Source organism: Camponotus vicinus, unplaced genomic scaffold (assembly GCF_025532165.1).
Source record: "Camponotus vicinus isolate PSW18456_S1 unplaced genomic scaffold, iyCamVici1.0 SCAF_1, whole genome shotgun sequence".
In the NCBI taxonomy this organism is placed as follows: Eukaryota; Metazoa; Arthropoda; class Insecta; order Hymenoptera; family Formicidae; genus Camponotus; species Camponotus vicinus.
Window position 1 is genome coordinate 14854771 of NW_028141945.1, and position 15619 is coordinate 14870389.

Below are 15619 nucleotides of genomic sequence, written 5' to 3' on the forward strand. Positions count from 1 at the left end.
GATCTCGTTTATCGACATACAGTGACAGCTATATGCGATTGCGCGTATTAGAAACATATTCGGGTTCCCATCGATCAATCAAATTTAAAAATATTTTATTTAACATTTTTTTTAATTATCACAAATTGTATCAAAATAAATTGTTAAATATATGCGTGATTAATTAGGAAGCAATCAGCATTTCGAAAATAATACATTGATTATGTCGACTAAACAGCCATGCAAATGAGCTTTGCAAATGATACTTTGGTCGCAAAAGTTAGTATTTTAATTAGCAATAAGCTCATATCAGCTGGTTTCACAATAAAACATTGCGTTGTTGAAAATTAAGGCACAATTATGTACAAATTATGTAAAAATTTATATTGATAACATACAAATCTTGTTGATTGGCGATTAGAAAAGATTGAATTTTTCTCTTATTGAAAACTAAACAAATAATTTAAAAAATTGACGATAAAGTACACAATAAAATGTGACAAGGAAAGATTTTTCTATATATTTTGATGAACTTTTGCTTCGACTTGAGACATAATTGAGGGTTGTCTTTTTGAAAAATTAAAATTTTAATTATTCTATATCATTTTTTTTAATTCAAGTAAAGATTGTACACTCACGTTCACTTTTAATCATTTTTAGCTACATATATGTCTCGTACGTGTATATATAAAACCTTCATAATTTTTATACATTTACATATTTACATTATATGAAATGTAAAATATATTTTTACATATATATATATTTATAATAAATATATTACGTTACATACTTATCCAATTAATTATACTATCTAATTATACTATATAAATATATTATATTATGCTATATATATTAATATTTGTACATATTTTATAATATAACATAATTATATTACATAGTAATAGACAATATTATTATTATAAATATTATTATTCTGTTTTATCGTGTAATACTGAAGAAACTCGTGTACAATTTGTGCAACATTAAGTCTGTTTACGTTCACGCAATAAAAATTACTTCGTTCTATGTGTAATTTTTAATTATAATTATTTTTAACTTAAGTGATATCATATTAAAAAAAGATATTTAATTTAAAGATATTACAATTGCATTCTAGGAGGATGATATTATTTGATACTATTATATTTCATATAAACTTAATTGTTTTAAAAGTTAAAGAAGTCATGAAGCTATATCAAAAATTACTACAATTACATTATATTAAAATATATGTTACATACCACTCTTTGTTGTGTGAATGCTTTTGTAGGTTTTTAAAAAAAAAATTAAACATATGCACATTCTTCGAATATGTTTAAGTATCTCGTTAAGTTTGTTGCCAACAATTATTATGAAAGTTATGTTAATTATATAAGAATAATATTTAATACTAATTTTTAATCCAGGACCGTACAAAACCCACAAAATATGTCACCAAATATACATAATTTCACATTAATATTATGCAAGATGTATATTTTAAAAAAGTGCTAGGGAAAGTAATTAATATTTATTTCGCCAAAGCAAATCCTATCTTGTCATTCTTCATATCAAACTTGGTGTAGAAACGACCAATAAATGGAATGCCTAGAACCCAATCAACTTTATGCAAGTCAAGTCCCACAAAGCCACTTATACATACAGTACCATTTCTATTTGGGATCTGTACAGAATTAAATGTACAATGTAAATTTCTCTTATATATACTTAAATAATTTAAATAATTTACTTATATCACTTACCTGAATGATGTAATCTTCACCGGTAAGTTTGAATGTCATACCATTCAAAATAAAACGGATTATAGGTAACTCAAAAATTCGACTGCAGATCACCTTTAAAAAAAATATATTATCAATTATAGTATCAAGTATAATTAATAATATTTAATAAATATATTAAGTACACTCGAACGTAGATTAACATCCTTGTTCCATAGAAGTTTCATTTGAACGTACATTATTCGTTTTTATCAACTAACGCTAGTATCAACGTTTTATGATTTTTTTATCAAAGACTACTGCTTTACGAAAGACATAATCGTTTACTTACTTCTTCCTCTCCATTAATATTAATAGTTCCAATAAGTTTATTGATATTTATGATATCTGATGTTGGCCCAATTATTACCCCAATCCCTATATTAACGAGAGCTCGACAACTATTCGTGCACAGAGTGATATTATTATATAATTTAATCCTACAAAGCGATAACATTAACGTTAATTTGTTGCAACATGATTAATGTATATTTAAAAAAATAACATACATTTAAAATTTACGTAACATTTAAAAAATAACCTACTCATCAATGATAAATTGCCAGTATCCTCTGCGAGTAACAGGAATATATCTTAATGTGCCTTTGTAATGAGTAGGATCAGAACCACCCAATATCAGTTCGCCACCATTTAATTGGCCTGAAGGATCTCTGCACCGTTTGCATATTATTTATATCTTAATATATGTGTATATAATAATTAAGATTTAATTATATTTAATATACAGATATAAACATTACTTTTATTTTAAAAATTATAATAATATTATAATAATATAAATAATAAATTTAATTTATATTAATATTAAAATAAATATAAATATACATATAAATATAATTATATGTATATATTTATTAAAAACTTTTGTTTAAAGATACGCATTGTTTATAAGTAGAGAAGATATGTACCTATTTAGATAAAAACTAAAAATTGGTGATGAGATTAGATCTTGCTCAATCATGTTTTCGATGAGAGACATTCTTCTATCAAATATCTCGGAATAACCTAGACCGAAGATACCATCATATGGTGCAAAGAGAAATGGGTTTATGTCTGACACGTTAATCGCTTCTGCAAATATTAGATCCTTAACATAGTAGTCGCCAACCTGTAATAAAATTGGTCGTGAAATAACATAACGTCATTGTCACGCCAAAAAAAACAATATGATTGATTGAGAATTGTTTAAACTACGATTATAGTTGTAACTGAATTGGATTGTTTGTTTAATAATGACTTACATTCACTATATCAGTAGACAGTAATCCTTCTATAGTGGAAATGGTGTTATTCATACTAATCGAAGTACCATTTGTTAAATATTCCCTGGAGTCTGTACTATCATAGAGATTATGTTTTACTGTAAAGCATATTCAATAATATCGCAAATTAGCAATATTAGAAAGAATTTAAAAAAATGTAGAGATATGGTCTTATTAATTTATAATAAATATAAATATATAATATTCTTTTGCAAATCATTATATATGTATAATATATGTAAATGTGTTTGTCGAGTCAACGTTTAAACGATCTTTGTTTGTCAAAACTTGTTTATGAACTTCTTCAGACAGTGAACGTGATAAATTGTTTAAATTAATTTATGCATGCAAATTCCAAAGTTTGCCTTTGTAATATTTACACTATAAAATATTAAATATTAAATTCGTATCTGTTGTGTTCAACTTTTTAAATATTTCCATGATTATACTTGAAAGATATGATTGTTGGTAGAATATGTATTATGTATGTATGTGTATATATATATGTATATGTATATGTATAAACACACACACACACACACACACATTGTTGTATATATCTATATCCAAAAAAATTACTTACAACAAGCAGGGATATTAGACTTTTCAGTCTTTTTGGACAGTATCCAAAGATTTGAATAACCGGTATCAAATGCCACTTTAAATTCTTGCGGCGGATAACCAATGGTAATAATGCCATAGTAATTTACGCTTATATAACGGGATAAAAGTGCTGAACGAGGATTAATAAACGAAAGAATATCTTGCATAATATTGCCATCTTTTAACAAAGATTGAATGGAATCCGTCTTGTGCAATGAAATCCTAGATGTAACATAAAGAACATTCTATAGTACTTTATATATGTGTGTATATATATATATATATATATATATATATATGTATACATAAAGTTGCAAACGTGTATAAAATATAAATATGTATAAAATGAATATTTAATATGAGATTTGATGACTAGCAGATATTTCCAGAACAAACATAAGTTACGCAATTCTACACAAATTTAAACATCTCAGAAATCAACTATATATAACATATATTTACAATATAAGTACATTACGCATTTAAATATAAATATATCAGAAACATTTTTTAATTAACTCGATGATTTTTCTAAATTATATACGATCTTCATATATTGCATATATACCTCTAAAGTAATATTTAATTTGTAACACAGTCTTTTCTCTCTCTCTCTCTCTCCTCTCTTTTAAATGAAATTATTATATAACTTAACATTGATTTTTAGTTGATGAAAATTTTGCATATAATTTTCGTATACAAAGAAATATTATAAAAACAACTAACTGTATCAAGTATTAAAAATGGGTACAGAAAATGTCAAGTGTGAGCAAATAATACGATAATACAAAGTTATTATACCTATATCTGTTCTGCTAACACGTGAAAAAATAGTTTACAATTAAATGTTTTGATGACCTCTAATCGCGACACTTATATTAACCGATCGCCGTTTAAATGTAGATAAAAGCAAGATGGACAAAAGTGAACGTTACAAGAGAACAAAGAGTCACTATTTCAAAAATATTCCTTTTTATCTACTCTTTGACTAATAAATAAAATAAAATACGTTTTAATCAAAGAGATTTCATCTAATTTGTATCGAAGCATTAATTGCATTTGCACAAACCACGCGTTTAATCCAAGAAAGTGAATGCGACGAGAAAAAATCGATTTCTGTAATCTCGATATTTATCATGCCAATATATAATACAATAAAATATATACCTCTGTAATTTCGCGTCGGTCGTCACAAAGAGCACCGTCACTACCACAAAAAGGCGAAACATATTCTGAATTTATTGAAGTCTCGATTCGTGCAAATTTGAACGACGAGTTTCTGTCGACACTTTATGACCGAATACGCAGAAAAATAAAGTGTTGTCGCTTGCTAAGACTCCTCTTATTTACACTGTATCGGTATTCAATAGCGTTATATATATATATGATCGCGCGTGCCCCTATGTTGAATGCTTGAAACGGGGAAAGAAAACGCGCGAAACATTCGAAAAGCTCTGATAAATTTCCATCGATGAACTTAATTTAAATATATCATATTTTGCATAATTGTGTATCCTTAATTAAGAACGTTTATTTGCAAAAATTTATTATTAATAATAAAAATACAATTCTTTTGAAAAGATACATTGTTCATATCGACTAGACAGGCAATCATTAACTTTACAATCGATAATTTGCAGAAAGGAATATATAATTAATCGAATTTTTTTTATCTAATTAATAAAATAGTTATAATATTGAGTTCTATCGATGAACAAGATACTTGTGTTATAATCTTAAGAAAATGTTTACATGACACTCTGTTCTCTTACATTCTACATATATAGTTCATACGTTGAGAGTGCCATCGATGATTTTTCGAAGCGAAAATATCACGATCGAGCTTACAATTAGATGCTTTTGACGCTAATTAATTCGTAGCTTCAATAAAGAAGGTAAGTTATTTGACAAAATATTTTTATATCTTTCTTCGAATGTAAAGAAAACACATATAGCGCTTTTATTTTTCAAAAGACATTTTTTTTGCTTTTAAATGGGCACTAACATACTTCTTTTATTGTAAATATTATTTTTATCCTTTGCATATGTTATAACTAATATTAAGACGTTCAGATATGTATCGTAATAGCACTTATTGATTATTTTTACTATAAAAAAATTTAAAATCAAAACAAAATCTTAATGTTAAAAAATTAGTACGTTTAATTTTTCACATTAGCTATTAAATGTCTAAAAAATGTTTAATATTATTTATGCTTTTTTTGAAACATTTCTTTTCGCGAAATACACACGTCGTATATTGTTTAATTAATTATTAATTAAACGATTATTGTATCATGACTTTTAATTATATTAAACTTTCGAATTTGTAATTCGTATTAATATACATGTACTGTATATATATATTTCAATAATGAAAACAACATTTGTAACGAGTTTGTATTTAATTTGATCTCATATAAAAAGAGCGAATCGTACTTTTCTATTCTTTATACAATATATTAATTAATATTATATACAATTATTATATACATTAATTATTATTTATATACGATATATTAAAGTGCGTTTCTCGTAATTATTCCGCGATCGGGAGTGCCGTGCAAAGTGTCTCGCAATCGTTTTTATATATGACTAAATATAATTAATTATTTGTTCGCGCAAGTAAATATGAGTGCTATGAGGAAACAGCAAAGGATGAAGAAAAAAGGAGAAGAGGACATTTAGAAAAGTATCGGACAGCCAGAGAGTAGGGAGAGAGCCTGAAGCAGCTAGAGAGATTTGTGGTGAGTAATTTATAAAAATTCATCGGTAAATTTATCAATATGAGCTTTTAATATGTTGTTTTCTAGACAAAAATAAGGGACACGTATTTTTTTTATACGTGCCTATACGCGTGTCTAGGGGGTAAAACACCCCTTTAAAAAAAATCGGTTTTTTTCTTTCGAGATGAATATTTCAGAAACTATAAGAGATAGAAAAAAATTTTCAAATTAAAAGTTAAATGGCTTCAAGAGTACTTTACAACAATAACAAAAAAATTTTTTTATTTTTTTAATTTTTCAAAATTTTTCAAAAATTTTTATATAACATGTTATATAACAATGTAACAGTTATATTGTTGAGTGGGAAATTATAACCAACGGTTATATAACTGTTATTTGGTATTTGCTGGGTAAATTTATAATATGTTTCCGTACTTTTGATCCACAATTATGGATCTAGTAGGGACATGAACCAATCGGTCGTTTTACCATGGCACGAAAAGGATGTAGCCATGTAGTTCCATCGGCTCTCTCTGACTTGACATTTGAACGGAAGGTAAATAGGTCTTTACTTTACCAATCCAAAATCAGCTGATGAAGGCTTGCGAGATATTATGAAGAAGTGTATTGCTTGAATCTTTTTAAAAGAATATAAAAATCTAAGGAGAAAAACAGATGTATAATTTCTTTCAAAAAAACGAACGAGATAATATTCATCGAAGAGAAAAATTAGCATTTGTAAGTTATTTTTAACAATTGATATGTTTTTCTCTCTTTCAAAACTTATATTTTTACTTCTGGCATCTCTTTAAATAACAAACAAATATTACAAATAAACATATTTGTGCTTTTATGCTATTTTTTTTCAGGTAAAACTTCCTTTCCTTACGTCTATTGACAAGTATAAAGTGCGGATAATATTCACACGACTAGCATGAGTAAAAGTATGGTTGCCTTGTCAGAGGAGATCGACGAGTTGCTATTGCGTAAATTAGAATTAATGCAAGAAAAGGTGCAGGGAAATGTTCAAATGGAGACATTGTTGAAAGATGGTCACATCGAGTTAGCTAAAGCAAAGTATATCCGTGGAAAGGAGAACATTAGTATTCTACAGGTTCCAAACAACGAAGACACAGTTACATCCTTGTTTGACTTGGAAACTAATGTGAATGACAATGACGAGCCTGCGGTGTGTTTTGACATAAGTTTAAAAAAATCAAGCAGTGAGACAGATGAACCAAAAGATCCTGTAAAATGGTTTGGTGTATTGGTCCCGCAAAATTTGAGGAAGAGCCAGAAACGCTTTCAGGAGTCCATCTATCTTGCTGTAAAGATAGCAAATGTACAAGCGGAACTTACTTCTGTGCTCTTCAAGCTTAAAGCATTACATATTGAAAAAGACAGTTTATGTTCTGCAAATGACGTTAAAACTTAGAAACAAACGTCCTTGCAAATTATAATATATATAGATATAATTTATAGTTTAATATTTTAAGGAGGAATGATACACTATACCAAATTACAAATGAATCTAATATAACAATATAATCGAAAAAAGATATATGTTTTTCGAGTGTTCAACTTAAATCTTACAAAGCTGCAGAAAATTTATTTATTTTGGAGAACATATATGAAATTTGCTTTATGTAACTCTGTACATTTTTTAGTATTGTACCAGTTTCTTTTCTATATAAGTTTGTGATGCAATTGTAGGAGTCTATTAAAGAAGGAAAAATTATATTGTTGGATTAATTAAATTATATTGTTAGATTAATTAAATTATATTGTTATATTAATTAAATTATATTAATTATATTTATATGTCCAATATTAAGAGAAAAGATTATGCAGTTTATTGATAAACATACAATTTAATTTAATTAGATAGTCAAATAATTTTATTTGTATAACTAAAGAAAAGAAAATTTTTGTTGTGTATTCAAAGTACGATTAATTATACGAGTAGAAAAAAAATTTATAATATTATATTTCACATAAAAATTTGAAGTAATAAGTAAAATTTTTATTTATAAACTTTTATTATTTACAAACTATATTTTATTTTTTATTTATAAACTCGTCTAAACGTCAAATTTTTATGTATTATTTTTATTTAGAAATTTTATAAAAAAGTGCGTTCTTGAATGCTACGAAGGAAGATTGACCAATCAGAGCGAAGGAATCTTTGCGCCTTTCCGATTGGTCAGTCAAATGACTTGAAACTTTAGTAAATTGCATAGTGTTTTTTCAGAAATCGATTGGTAGGAGTTAGTAGACTCTTTAGAGGTCTCCCCTATCGAAGTTTAACGGTCGCGGAAAAAGCATCTACTTTCAAAAACTACAAAGCGTACGTTTATTCGCTCGTACGAGCCGTTATTGTCGATATCGTATCGCGTATGCGTCGATTTCTTCGAATTGTGCGCGTTATTGTTGGTTGAGAGGAGATCGCCGAGTGACATGTCAGTTGCATAGAAAGATACTACGGAAGGAACGACATAATAAGCGTCGCAGAATGACCTCGTTGTCACTTTTAGCAACCTACGACGAGTTGGTGAGATGCTCGAATGTCCTCATAAATGGATCCTGCGAGGAAGGTATTTTTGACAATCCTAAGAAATTATACATGTTTATATTTTTGAGATTTTATGCAATAGCGTTTTTGTCAAATTTCCTAAAATTGTAGTTTTACTGCAACATTGCTTCTTTGCAGAATTCTTGCAATTTGCCTTAAACCAAGAGGAGATGAGACAGAAATGGTTGGCATCGGAACAAGAGTGTCAACGGCTTCATTCAGCCCTGGACAAGGCTCATCATGAGATTGCTGGGCTGGATAGAAAATTGCGTCACGCTAGAAGAAACTTGGAGGAGGAGAGCCGTAAACGTCGTATCATTGAGGAACAGAAAGATTCATTGGTAGCTGAAATATATTCCAGAATGGATATTCTAAAAATATATATATTTTTCAGCTGTAATAATTTCTATTCATATTTATTTTCCAGGAGAAACAAATCGCTACAGCCAGAAATTTCTTGTTTACTGATGGAGGTAAAAACCTAAATGATGAAACTAGAGAAAAACTGCAGTTTCTTAATAATACTTCTTTGAATCAACAAAGTAACATACATATTCAAGACACTCATATTGACAAGTAAGTAATGAGAATCTTGAGAAGAAAAGATTGATTTTGACATTTATCTAATAGCATTGTGCTGCTTTCATTTTTAGGCTTAACACAATTGCTGAGTTGGACTCCACAGGCTCAATATTAAGCGATCTTAATTGTCTATCAAAATCGGAAGATGACTTGGAGACTAGCGCTATTTTACATCAAAATGTGAAGAGTGGAAAACGACAATGGAAGGAACATCGTCCCAGTAGCGAACATTCTAAAAAACGTCGTAGCTCGTTGCATAAAGTTACTGAATTAAATTCTTCTGATAGAATAGTAGCCACTACTACTGTAGTTATGCCGAAGGATGGTGCAATTACTGCATCATCGACGATTGAGGCTATTCCTGGTGATGAAAATGCAGATCCACAGGTTTCTTCACAAAGTACACGCAAACGGCGTAAGAGTAGTGGAGAACGTAACAAATCAAAATCGCACATAGATGCAAACAAAATACTAATAGATACAGCAGTATGTTATTAAACTATTTAATTTAACTAAATTGTCGTTTTTTACATTTATATGTATGATTAATATTAAAAACATTTTTATCTTTAGCCATCAGCACCACAGGCTGAGATGCTTACATCAACTTCAGATACAGAAGATGTCTTCAAACCAAGTCCAAATATTGGTGGATATACTATGAATGCAAAAATATCTAGGAATCACCGTTTTGCAGCCAAATATGTCATTAGACCGGAAATCTGCACACCTTGTGGTAAAAGGTAAATATATTCAACTAAGTACAAGTATCTAAACATTTTGAAATCTTTTTGTTTCTTTCATATCAATAGATACATTAAATTTATTTTAAAAAATATCTCAATGTTCCCCTTAATTTATTAATTATTTATAATTTATTTATATTATTTCTTCTTTAATGTATTTATATTATAATTGATAGAATTCGATTTGGAAACACGGTTCAAAAATGCGAAGATTGCAGAGCTATAGCCCACCCTGAATGCAAAGATTTAGTGCCTCTGCCATGTGTGCCGACAGGAAATACGCCTACGTTACGTGGTGTACCCGTGAGCATTATAAATTCTACATCAGTAAAACATTCAAGTTCATACTTTTACTGAAATCGATTTTTATACAGGGCACTATAGCTGATTACACACCAATAATACCACCTATGGTGCCTTCCATAGTAGTTCATTGCATTAATGAGGTTGAATTGCGCGGAATGAATGAACAAGGTTTATACAGAGTAAACGGAGCGGCCGCAGATGTCAAATCTCTTAAAAATAAATTCTTAAAGGGTAAAGGTGCTCCAAATCTTTCAAATGTCGACATTGCAACCATCTGTTCTACTCTGAAAGATTTCTTCAGGTATATCATTTCGTGCATACAATAGATGCATATACATATATTTATTTGAAGAAACGAGTAAGAGCAAAAAATGTGTATTTTACAGATCTTTACGTGAGCCGCTAATCACTGTCGCTTTGATGGGAGACTTTATACGTGCGACAACGTTAACGGATAAGCAAGATGCCGATGCCGCTCTTTATCAAGCAATTTCAGAACTGCCGCAACCGAATCGGGATACTTTGGCCTTCCTGATGCTACATTTACAGAGAGTATCGAGTAGTCCCGAATGTAGAATGCCCATCAGTAATCTTGCCACAGTTTTTGGGCCGACTTTAGTTGGTAACACTTCCAACAAGCCATCTTCCACTATGCTCAATGAAATCAAACATCAAGTTGCGGTAAGAAAAACATTCGATATCTATTGTACTATTATAAATAGAAATACACAAACACTTTAATATAATTTATTCTAGGTAGTAGAAAATCTGCTTCAAATTCCATCCGATTATTGGGCTACTTATGTGAATCCGACGAACTCAAATGATATCTATACTCCAAAAACGGGCGAATTAAAACATACACCGTCAACAGAATCGCTCCTTAAGCGTAGTATCTCCCGCGGTTTCTTCAATACTCCGCTTTCTTCCAGGTGAGTAAAATGTATAGAGAATAACTTGCTTATATTTAATGTATTGTTTTTTGTTATACATCTTTTTTTTATTCATAGCCGCACTTTTGCGAGGAGAAACAAGAAATACTTTGCTACGCCACCTTCTAGGGCAGGATTCTAATGAGTAAATTTATATTCGTTATATTATAACAAAACTTATATTTGTTATATCATAGCTGCACAGAAATTTGTTTAATTTGATCTTTAATAGTATACGTTTTTATATGTATTTTTTTTTGTAAATATGCTTAATATATGCAATAAACATTCCTCAATTTATATTTCATTTCTTTAGAGTAGTAACAATTTTTAGATTTTGTATTGAGTAAATTATTACACATAATATTTTTTTATATTTAAATTTTCTTACATATGATTTTGTATATCTATATTCCATGGTAGGAACAATTCGATTTCGCGCAGCAAGCAATGTAGTGAGAGTAAAACATTATGATATATAATATTCAATAAAAATACAAATATTTTAATTTATTAACCTATGGTAAGTGCCCATGGTCTTGAAATTCTGTTAAAATATTTCATAACTAAGTGATACTCAAAGATCTATGCATAATGGACGAAAATCGAATTGTTTCTCTCATGAAACAGAAAATACAATCGAATTTTTAATTTTATTTTTTTAATTATTTTTTTACTTATTTTAGCTTTTTTCAATTTTTAACATTTTTTTATTGCTATTTGATATTATTTTAAAAAAATATCAATATAAATATAAATAACAATTTAAGAATTTTCATATTTTTCCGTCACATATAAATTGTAAATTTTTTATGTATATATTTTTTATTTTTCTTTTTATGCATGCACTATAAATATTGAAAGATAATCTTAAGACTTCTATAATAAATTAAGCTTATTGAAAAAATTTTTACTTATTTTATTGAATATTACAGTGAAACAACTTTTTAAGAAACTTCGAGCTGTCCGGAACGGATATCCAAGTCAAACAAGAGAAAATTATCTTTTGCTTTAGATATTTGCAAATAAACATGCTGTATATCGATTATCGTATGTTTTTAATTCTTTAATGTATAGATATTGGTGATGTTATGGCTACGTTCTGATATGACGTCAGTATTGAATATATAAGTCTATAGTATATGTGACGTAGACTATAGACTTTCAGTACTGGCAGTGAATATCGAAACACAGCTATTATTGTTTAAAATTTTATCAGAACTTTCATGATAGCATGAATTTCAGTATTCAAAGAGCAGTTGTTGCAAGAAGAACATATATTTACAAGATAACTACTAACAATTTTTTGAAGAAAACATTTTATTAAAATGGTATGCTTAGTTTTCATATTTTGAAATAATTTAAAATAAAATTTTTTTGTATATATTTTATAATAAGAAAAAGTATATTTTTATATTTCCGTGCTATATAAATAATAATTATATGTATAATATAAATAATAATTATAGATTTATTGTATATCTATAACATAAAATTATATAATATATAAAATTAATATACAATTAATATTTTAAATTAATATAATTATATTTTATATTACAATTAAATTAATATAATATTAGATCAACGTTAGTACTATAATAATTACTATATAATTATTAAAACAGAATTTTTTTTTCTTATATTGCTATAACTTATATTTGAAACTTTCATCAACTTATATAATTTTTTTATTATAATTATGGTTAGATTTTCATTCAAGTTAATTAATATATTTAGCATAACTTTATTTATTATAATACTTAATATCACATTTAACACCATTTTTACTATATTTTTAAAAGACTTTTTTACTTAAATTTACAGAGATGCAATATGAAGTTTTTTATCGTCATTTTTGTCTGTTTGACCACACTATCAGCCAATGATGATATTCAAACCTCCTTGGAGTTTCCCGACTATGCGAATGAGATTGAACATCTGTGCAAAAATGAAATAATTTCATTTAACTTTGCTAACACAACAATCACCTCTATTGGTCGTGATTTTATTAGTAGTCCTTGGATTACTTGTCTCAACTTCACAAGCACTCAAATTAGCAATATCGAGAGAGGCGCCTTCAACAAACTTCCTAATTTGACTCAATTGATTTTTTCTGATAATAATATCGACTTACAAAAACTTTTCGACTTTGGAGGTCACGAAAATTTAAAGTTCCTTAATCTGAATAGTGCAACCTCCTATAGTTACTCATCTGATATAATTTATATTTTTGAAGAATATCCTAACTTAGAAATCTTGTCTGCCCGTAAAAATTATATCAGAGATTTAACTTCAAACGTGAATATTCCATTTCCAAAACTGAAGGTCCTAGACCTTTCCAGCAACCAGATACAAAGTACCGATTTTGTAAAATTGTTGCCAAATAGTTTACACTTTCTTGATCTCCACCACAATTCGCTCACTTCTTTGGTTTTTGATAAAAATCATGTAAACTTATCGGCACTAAACTTGAATTACAACAATCTGCGTTATATAATGAATGTGATGGCTGGCCTAGAAAATTTGCAGTATCTTTCCGTTTCTGGAAACGAAATTGATTCTATTGAATCAAACGCTTTCGAAGACACTAATAAGTTGGTCTATTTGAACTTATCCACAAATAAAATAACTCACTTCCACTCAGGAACATTTGTAAAATTGCAGTCTTTAAGATTACTCGATTTGAGTTTTAATATGCTCGAGGAAATTCCGCAAATTTCAAGTGAAACAATTATTAGTATTTTATTCCTTAATTGTAATAATATTAAGAGTATAATTTCAAACGCTTTTGTACAAATGCCAAAATTGATGAAATTATTATTGGGAGGGAATCAGATCAGCGAAATTAATGTTAAAGCATTCGCTCAACTTTCGCTTTTAGAAATATTAGATCTGTCGAGGAATAAATTAAGTTTCCTACCAGAAGGATGGAGTGAATTTTTAATATCTCTAAAATATTTGAATTTAAACAATAATCAATTTATCTCACTAGAATCTTTATCCCTAACAAACGTGTTACCATTAATGGAGCTGCATCTGGCGAATAATTCACTGGAATATTTAAATATTAGCTATTTCGAAAACTTGCCGCAGAATCTTACCGTAAGTTTGCAGGAATTTAACTCTGCAAACTGGAATTCTGCTAGATGCAGATCCACTGTACCACTATATATAAACTGGAAGAATCTGGAGAACTGGGAAATCCCTCCGTAAGTCAAGAGAGAACACTTTTGTAAATTCAACATTTTCAGAAAAGACTCTTTTTATAAACTGCCAACTTACAAAGAAATATATATATATATATATATATATATATATATATATATATATATAATCTAGCTCTTTTATAAAAAGATAAAGTCCATTTGTAAAGAGATTGCGACAAATATACAAAAGTGCTTCTACTTTTATTGGAGATAAATTGAATGATGGATCTTATATTCACATAATAACTCTGTAATCGTCGTTTATTAATTTTTATTAATATTAATTAATCATGTTATGTGTATCTTTTTTTATAATTACGAATAACATATATATAGCAGAACAATAGATAAAATAACATATCGACATAAAAAATCGATTTAAAAAAATATATAAATAAAATAATATAAAAAACAATTTATTAAAACTTTACCCTCCTCTCCCGAATTTTAAAATACATTTCTTGAGCATATATTTGTAATATGAAATATTGAAAAATATTTTCAAAAAAATTTCTAATAAGTTAAAATAATTAGATGAATCGGGAATGGTCTAATCTTTTTTTTTAATATATAAAACATGAGATAGATTATTCTAATTTTTATAATCAAATATAATGAAATTTGAAATTCCGCTTATTTATTACGATATTTTATTCGTTTCATGTATCAATTCATAAATGATCTTCTCTTGCCTTCAAGACAGAAAATAGATTATCATAGCTTTTGATATGCCTTTAGATTTTATTTCTGAACTTCCTAACATACAGGGTGTCCCATTTTAAAAGTTCCACCCTCATAACTTTTAATTTTGATTGTAGAAAAAAGTGTTTCAGACAAAAGTTATATGGCTTGAAGGGGGCCATCAAATGGTGGCAATGATTTGACCTTGGAGAGTCATTTGAAGGTCATCAAATGATG

At 28.0% G+C, this 15619-nt stretch overlaps 4 protein-coding genes across 4 annotated transcripts; 3 read left to right on the forward strand and 1 right to left on the reverse strand.

Moving 5' to 3' along the window:
* Positions 1-518: 518 nt before the first annotated feature.
* LOC145976791 (lysosomal aspartic protease-like) lies at positions 519-4982 on the reverse strand. The gene is made up of 8 exons (XM_083108198.1): positions 4796-4982; positions 3609-3850; positions 3005-3123; positions 2672-2871; positions 2288-2413; positions 2035-2182; positions 1725-1817; positions 519-1645 (listed from the first exon to the last, which is right to left on the reverse strand). Exons 1-8 carry the CDS (start codon positions 4855-4857, stop codon positions 1493-1495), a joined length of 1143 nt encoding a protein of 380 aa, XP_082964324.1. The 5' UTR covers positions 4858-4982; the 3' UTR covers positions 519-1492.
* A 1938-nt stretch (positions 4983-6920) lies between these two features.
* LOC145976833 (vacuolar ATPase assembly protein VMA22) lies at positions 6921-8092 on the forward strand. The gene is made up of 2 exons (XM_083108262.1): positions 6921-7092; positions 7224-8092. Exon 2 carries the CDS (start codon positions 7289-7291, stop codon positions 7787-7789), a length of 501 nt encoding a protein of 166 aa, XP_082964388.1. The 5' UTR covers positions 6921-7092; positions 7224-7288; the 3' UTR covers positions 7790-8092.
* Positions 8093-8559: 467 nt separating this feature from the next.
* Tum (Rac GTPase activating protein tumbleweed) lies at positions 8560-12540 on the forward strand. Its single transcript, XM_083108275.1, has 11 exons — positions 8560-8948; positions 9065-9267; positions 9354-9502; positions 9580-9994; positions 10082-10251; positions 10431-10557; positions 10629-10861; positions 10947-11241; positions 11317-11492; positions 11571-11637; positions 12428-12540. Exons 1-10 carry the CDS (start codon positions 8867-8869, stop codon positions 11632-11634), a joined length of 1914 nt encoding a protein of 637 aa, XP_082964401.1. The 5' UTR covers positions 8560-8866; the 3' UTR covers positions 11635-11637; positions 12428-12540.
* Positions 12541-12657: 117 nt separating this feature from the next.
* LOC145976847 (uncharacterized) lies at positions 12658-15101 on the forward strand. Its single transcript, XM_083108288.1, has 2 exons — positions 12658-12823; positions 13320-15101. Exons 1-2 carry the CDS (start codon positions 12821-12823, stop codon positions 14706-14708), a joined length of 1392 nt encoding a protein of 463 aa, XP_082964414.1. The 5' UTR covers positions 12658-12820; the 3' UTR covers positions 14709-15101.
* The last annotated feature ends 518 nt before the right edge of the window (positions 15102-15619 follow it).

What these genes read in the sequence shown, in the direction of transcription:
- LOC145976791 (XM_083108198.1), bottom strand. Translation starts at nt 4,857, where the DNA reads ATGTTTCGCCTTTTTGTGGTAGTGACGGTGCTCTTTGTGACGACCGAC. An exon ending in TGTCTACTGATATAGTGAAT is followed by an intron (nt 2,872 to 3,004) that starts GTAAGTCATTAT and finishes ATTTTATTACAG; the next exon opens with GTTGGCGACTACTATGTTAA. An exon ending in ATATTAATGGAGAGGAAGAA is followed by an intron (nt 1,818 to 2,034) that starts GTAAGTAAACGA and finishes TTTTTTTTAAAG; the next exon opens with GTGATCTGCAGTCGAATTTT.
- LOC145976833 (XM_083108262.1), top strand. Translation starts at nt 7,289, where the DNA reads ATGAGTAAAAGTATGGTTGCCTTGTCAGAGGAGATCGACGAGTTGCTA.
- Tum (XM_083108275.1), top strand. Translation starts at nt 8,867, where the DNA reads ATGACCTCGTTGTCACTTTTAGCAACCTACGACGAGTTGGTGAGATGC. An exon ending in AGGAACAGAAAGATTCATTG is followed by an intron (nt 9,268 to 9,353) that starts GTAGCTGAAATA and finishes TTTATTTTCCAG; the next exon opens with GAGAAACAAATCGCTACAGC. An exon ending in TGCACACCTTGTGGTAAAAG is followed by an intron (nt 10,252 to 10,430) that starts GTAAATATATTC and finishes TATAATTGATAG; the next exon opens with AATTCGATTTGGAAACACGG.